The following is a 7,269-nucleotide window of genomic DNA, read 5'->3' as shown; positions in this document are numbered from 1 at the left end:
GATGAAATACTTCTCCTTCTTCGTAAATTGCCTCCTAAATCCTGTCCATTGGATCCGGTTCCAACCATTCTCTTAAAGGACTGCGCACCCACGTTTGCCCCGATTATTTCTCAAATTGTTAACCTCAGTATCGAGCAAGCTACCGTACCCTTATCTTTAAAGAAAGGTCTGATCCGTCCTTTGCTGAAAAAACCTTCATTGGATAAGGAATCATTGACAAGTTATCGTCCTGTATGCAATCTTTCATTTTTGTTCAAGATTTTAGAGAGAGTTGTGTTCTCGAGACTCTCAGACTATATGCTGGAACATGGTCTATTCGATCCTTTACAGTCGGCTTATCGCCCTCACCATAGTGTGGAGACCCTTTTGATAAATGTTTCTAGTTATATTTTAAGGGAAATGGATTCCGGATCCGTCACAGCAATGGTTTTGTCGGCCTTCGACACTGTAGATCACAGAATTCTTGTCAATACACTTAGAAGTTTGGGTATCCAGGGACAAGCTCTCGAATGGTTTAAATCATACCTATCACACCATTCACAGTCTGTTCTTTTGAATGGTGTCACATCGTCTTCAAAGCCATTAGGCTGTGGTGTACCTCAAGGCTCTGTTGGCGGGCCCACCCTTTTTTCTATCTATTTGATCGGTCTGCGGAAAATATTTCAAAGGCATTCTGTTCGGTATCATCTATATGCAGACGACATACAAGTTTTTGTATCTTTTCCACCACATCAAATCCAAGCATCTCATGCACTGCGCTGTCTAGAAAATTGCATCATTGATATTGATGCTTGGATGAGGTCTAACTCATTGTTTCTAAACCACAGCAAGTGTGAATTTATCCTTTTTGGTTCTAAATCTCACTTGAATAAGTTGGATATTAATTGTATTTCGATTGTAGGTAATGATATTCCTCTGTCAAAGTCATGTCGCAATCTGGGTGTTATGTTTGACTCTCACATGGCTATGTCCGATCAAATCACCAACATTTCTAAATCAGTCCGTTATCAATTGCGCAATATTGGTTTTATTCGCAAGTATTTGACTCGCTCTGCCACGGAAAAACTTGTTCATGCACTTATTTCTTCACGCCTTGATTTCGGTAATGGTTTGTTTTTCAATCTACCAAACTCGCAAATTGCCCAATTACAAAAGCTACAAAATGCCGCTGCACGTATTGTTTCTTTGTCAAGTAAACGCAGTCATATCACACCTATCCTGAAGAGTCTTCATTGGTTGCCTGTACAGGAGCGTATTCGGTTTAAGATACTTCTTTTGGTTTATCATGTTATTGAGGGAACAGCTCCTGATTACAATGTTTGTTTGTTTCGTCAATACCAACCTTCACGAACTCTTCGATCCTCAACTTCAGGTCTCTTACATATTCCGTTTTCTAGGAAATCTTGGGGGGAACGAGCTTTCGCTCACGCTGGACCAACACTGTGGAATTCACTTCCTCGTGAGCTGAAAGACTCGAGCTCTATAACATCTTTTAGGAGTAATTTAAAATCCTATCTGTTTAGCAGTGCATTTTGAAGACCAGTGTCTTTTGAAGACAGACTTTCATGTCTTTTTTTTTTTCTGCTTCTTCATCCTTCTTCTATTACTGTGATGTACTTGTATTTTCAATCTGTTTGCTTTGATGTACAATTGTAAAGCGCCTTGAGCATTTAATCAAAGTGGAGAACGGCGCTATAGAAATTGTATGTATTATTATCATTATTATTATTAATGGGGCCCAGTGTGTCTCGTGGGCCTTGTTTGCTTGTGTCGAACTCGTGGGTCTTGTCTGCCTAGTGTTGGTCTCATCGTGGGCCTTACTTGCTCATGCAGTGTCGAACACAATCATGTGTTGTATGACTCGTATAGGCTGTATAACTCGTGGGCTGCATGATTCGTGGGTGGCGAGAACTCGTACCATGCACCCGTTTGTTATCTTATATTGGCACTAACGAACCTTCGAAATAATAAACATCACCCGATTGGGCACATTCCAGTCTTAGCGCTTAATAGACGTCGGTCTATATACAAGCACGATCTTCTTATTGTTTGCTGTTTTTACTTCAGAAATAGTAAAATCACACACAAAATATAAAGTGTTGAAAATGACTGTCATTATACTTGAAACATGAATCAAGGGTGAAGTATCAAAACACAATGGAAATAAATTGACATGTGACAATGATAATGACATCTTCATCATGTAACAGTGGATAGCCCATTTCAGATCTATCCACATGATAGATCATTATGTTCTTCCATTGGGTCCAATATACCATCTAACACGTCTTTAAATTATACTAAACATCTTTTACAAGCATCAATCACAAAACAATCCCTATAGAAGCAACTATTGTTGATTGAAAGTCTCGATGTTCATATCCCCTTTCTGCGGGTGTTTCCGAGGTTTGTCAATGCTGACTGTCAGTCCTAAAGACCTTATGGCTACAGAAACTGCACCTGCTATGGCACGTAAATGCCCTAAGATCGCAAATAGCCGTTCTGATTTTTCTTTTAAATCAATGTTATAGTGTTTACTGTAGATTAATCTACTCAATGCACCATGTTCGGCTCGTCATTATATTGGCTCTATACATGCAAGCAATACTACTACAAGAAGCCATAAATCCATCCCATAAACCAAGTCCAACTGTTTATCCAGAGGCAACCATCAGACATTCTGTTTGGTGCCTTAGTAATCGCATGTTTATCTTCTACGAGACTGCAATCGGCTCAATATTGAAACCGTTGATAAAACTTCAGCTCGTTGAAATATCTGCGCAAAATTATATGCACCTAAAACAGCATGCGTGCTCGCTCTGGTTGTGTATAGGGCCTATTATGTTGGAATCAACCAAACTTTAAACAAACATAATCATTTATGAGGATTGACCAGAGAGAAGAATCGAGAAATTGTGCTGAAAAAAGAAGAAAAATCTATAATCACTCGCGTATTCTGAAATTCCAATGGGCAAATCAAAAAGACAAAATAGACGCGTGTTATGTACACAGCTCAGGAGTGATGCCATAGGAATAGTGGAGAAACGCAAAACGTTGTTTTATTATAGAATGACGATTTCATCAATATTTCTACTCATTAAGAATACCGTCACCTGAACCTTTTAGCTTTCTTTGATTTTTTGCCCTTAAAGTGGATTATGTTATTCATGTTTCCCCTTCTCGGTGCGAGGGCATTTCATTGCGTGTGTGCGTGCTATACATACTTATCGATGGTAGTATCTGCGAAACGAAATGTGTCAAAATGATGGCAATAAATGATGACAACAATGGAAGATATTATAATCATGACATTGATGCAAATTTTGATATGTTTGACTTCTATAATCGGATCGGGAGCTCGAAGAGTATATTCCAGAAACATATCCCTATAAGGTACGTGCATAAGAATATCACATGGAACTATAAGGGTGTATCATTACTTCAATAGCCTGCACTAACGCGGTGTACATGGGATAACTCCATAATTATATCTTTTTGTGGCTGCCTTCAACTTTTGAACTATATACATATAGGCCTAGTTCCCAAAATACCTTGAACAGATGCGTTTGTTTATACACCGATACGTATAATCACTCGCGTATTCTGAAATTCCAATGGGCAAATCAAAAAGACAAAATAGACGCGTGTTATGTATACAGCTCAGGAGTGATGCTATAGGAATAGTGGAGAAACGCAAAACGTTGTTTTATTATAGAATGACAATGATTAATATTGACACGTGTCTTATATAGCTTTTTCATAGGACGCTGACCTTGTGACAAGATAAATTTGTGTTTTCGTTCAGAAAAATAACTCCCTAGATTTCTTCCCATATATATAAAAAAAGGAGAAGCTCAAAGGTTACTTAATTAATCCCATTTTATCTCGATAAGTATACCTCTTCGCTAGCAATTAGCTGTACATTTTTGTCTACATCAGAGAACTTGAAAGCCTGCGCACGCTGTGGCACATTGAAATGTTTACTCAGACTTTGTACCCCGCAGTTAAAGGATATCGTCATCGTATTATTCCTACAATTTTCCCCCAAGTTATAGTTTGGAGTTATAAGAGAGACATGAAAAGTTAATCCTTGGCTGGCTATACATCGGAGTCAGAATTACTGCGGTATCTTTAGCAGCGCCGTAAAAACTCCGTTTTTATATCAACTTTGCTATCAGAATCAAGATTCATAGTTCTTTAGAATGCTCTGAAAGGATATCACTCTCTCACCTTTTCTGGCAAATGTTGCAAGAAATATATTAAAAAGTCTACTGCCATTGATCAAATTGCTGTACAACTGCAAAACACAAATGGATATTGTATGTTTGTATGATACACACACAAGTAGACGCATGCACACACACACACACACACACACAATTTTACGTATGGCCTATCTACTGTACATAATACATAAGCATACTCGTATGTATTACTGTATAAGCTTCGTGTCATCCACAAATGATGGCGATGCCTTTAACGAAGGCTCTTGTCAAAAGGCTGGTCAAGCGATCTGTGTCAACGGGGATGTCGGAGCCTTGTTCGTTACGGCCATGTAATGGCATGCAAGCAGACTCGTCAATCGCCGGCATGTCATTGCATGCCCAAGCATAGTTCACTTGAGTGGCTGTCAACGTGTATGGCATGCGGTCAAGATACCAAGCCATCATGCTAGCAATTTCACTCACCTATCAATATCTCAATCTCTTGGTTCTATAATGATGAATTATTTCGCCATCAATGTGTAATCTATTAGTCATTTATTTCATTCATTTAACTTTTTCCCAGTTGACTGTCATGATGTTATCCATTAACATTTATGTAAGAAATGTAAATTTATCGGTCAGGATACTTATCCATCTTTCAATTATATTCATAAAATATCTCTGTTTATCAATAAATTGTATTGACACTTATTTTCATAATTGTACAAGCGATTAAACTATTGCACTAATAATGCAGATGCAAGACATCTAGCCATTCAGTCGTTCATTGATTTTCATACCAATCTATCCACCCCAGTTTGTTTGTTTGTTGTTGTTGTTGTTGTTATTTTGTTTTGTTTTGTTTTGTTTTTTGATTGAATGCTTTTTCTTACAGTCTAATTATTCGATCTATCTGATATTGAATTGTTGTCAAATTGCTGTCACGGAAGATTGACATGGCACCCTGTCTCAGCGTTGACCATAAACTGGCCAAGATATACAGCCTCATGCTGATTTTATTCATATCCTCCTCTATTTGATTTTTCTTCTCTTGGATTGTTTAATAGGTGAACTGTACGGCCAGGCCCATCCTGACGAGCCTACGTCACCATGGATCCCTCTCGTTCTTCACCGGGTCCGGTGTCGACACCGAGCGACAGACCGGCACACTCTGGAGGTCTCGAATCGGTTGCACCCTACCTTGTTTACACCAGCGACTCGTACATCACTGCGACTTTCCCAATATCCAACAGCTCACAGCAAGAAACTGAAACAGATGATCATAACCCTTCTATTGCATGGCTCGTGCTCGTCCCATTGGTAGTTGGAACAATAGCAGTCGTAACTATAATCGGCAATGTCTTCGTTATGATAGCGTTTTGGAAAGATCATCGAATACACAATCGCGTGGCAAACCTCCTTATCCTTAACCTGGCAATATCAGATTTCCTGGTTGGTTTGCTGATTATGCCTGTGAATCTCACGTGGATCATTTGGAATGAGATTCTCGGGGGAAGCTATTGGCTGCTCGGTGAAACGTTCTGCAAATGTTGGGTGGTGATTGACAACACAGTGGTTATGGTGTCTGTATGTACTATTATTCTCATAAGCCTCGATCGATACTGGCTGCTAACTAAGAAGCTTCGATACGAACACTTTCAAACACGCAAACGGGTACTTGTGAGTATTACAGTACTGTGGGTGGTAAACGGAGCTGTCTATACTCTTCTGACATTCGGATGGACGCTAATGACGGGTGAATCAGAGGTTGACTACACAAAGGAATGTGAACTTGAATTGTCCTACAATGTTTACGCTACGACCGTTGTCCTCTTTGTCGAATTCATCATTCCTCTTTCTATAATAGTCTGCTTGAATATTATTGTTTACGTAAAAATTAGGAAGCGTGCGCGGGGTTTCAAACCAACTGAAACAGTTCTTGCCAAGCCTAAGTCAACCATCCCACCACGTCCTGCCCCAACGAACGATTCCAAGGTGGATTCTGAACAGCAGTCTAATACGTCATCAGGATCGGTGCTGTCATCATCCTCCGTCAACCTCATTATTAGATCGAATTCTCAGCTCGACAGCTTGCACATAGCTGAAAATAATCAAATATCACCTTCGACCACGACAAATGCCACCGAGAATCGAAACTACAACACGATGCCGCATGGCAACGCAGAACAGACTCCTAGGCCTTCGACGGTCTCCAATAGCGCGAACCGCGAATTCGCGCGACACCGACGCGCCGCAATTGTACTCGCGGTACTTGTTGGTGTTTTCATCGCCTGCTGGCTGCCATATCAAATTGTCAGTATCATCAACGCGGTGTGCGGAGACGACTGTATTTCCGAAGTCACATGGGAGATCGTCAATAACCTCCTGTGGTGTAATTCATTCATCAATCCGTTTTTGTACGCTGCCACCAACGTGCATTTCAAGAGGAATTTCGTGATATTCCTCCGCCTCGAACGGTTGCCATGCGTGCAGGCATCATTGAGGAAACCGGGACAAAGTTCCACAGTGGATCACATCGAACTGCAGGGAAACGTCTCAAGACGATGATGGTGTGCTTGTCATTCTATAGGCAAAACTAAATAATGTATTATAACCGCACGTGTGCAAGATTAAGAAATAGTGTTCAGAATGTCATGCGCAAAAGTTTGAATATAAATGAATGAAGAAAGTAATCAGTTGTCTCACGATGTGCAAACGTTGAGAGGTTGAATTTACCTTATAAATGGCGTAGCAACAAATGTTGCAAAGTGGTAGCAACACCATTTGGAATGGTTTTGTATTATCCCTTCGCGAGATGAGTGATATAGGTATAGTGCAGAAACTTTGGACTCCTCGGAATTTCGGACCAACCATAATATAGACGGCGAGGTTCGTCTTTAATGAATATTCGGGAGCGTATCTGCCTCCTCGATCGGCGACCAAATGGCTCGGATTCGGGTTCAAAGCCAAGTAAGAATTTCTGAGCAAAGTTGGGTGTATACCCTTTCCTAGGTAGCAGAGGCAGAACTAAACTCTCTGTCCCCCGGACTGCTATAGGACATAA

The 7,269-nt window shown here is 40.2% G+C and overlaps 1 protein-coding gene across 1 annotated transcript; it reads left to right on the top strand.

Annotated features, from left to right (window-relative positions):
- Window positions 1-5,315: 5,315 nt before the first annotated feature.
- Window positions 5,316-6,773, top strand: LOC139736921 (5-hydroxytryptamine receptor 1B-like). Its single transcript, XM_071647595.1, has one exon. It carries the CDS (start codon window positions 5,316-5,318, stop codon window positions 6,771-6,773), a length of 1,458 nt encoding a protein of 485 aa, XP_071503696.1.
- The last annotated feature ends 496 nt before the right edge of the window (window positions 6,774-7,269 follow it).

This window comes from Diadema antillarum, unplaced genomic scaffold, assembly GCF_040938485.1.
Source record: "Diadema antillarum isolate AM-2024a unplaced genomic scaffold, OU_Dant_1.0 seq00000674_RagTag, whole genome shotgun sequence".
Lineage (NCBI taxonomy): Eukaryota > Metazoa > Echinodermata > Echinoidea > Diadematoida > Diadematidae > Diadema > Diadema antillarum.
This window is presented reverse-complemented; position numbering and strand designations above follow the sequence as displayed.

Excerpts from the sequence above, each read along its gene's own strand:
- LOC139736921 (XM_071647595.1), top strand. The coding sequence starts at position 5,316 with ATGGATCCCTCTCGTTCTTCACCGGGTCCGGTGTCGACACCGAGCGAC.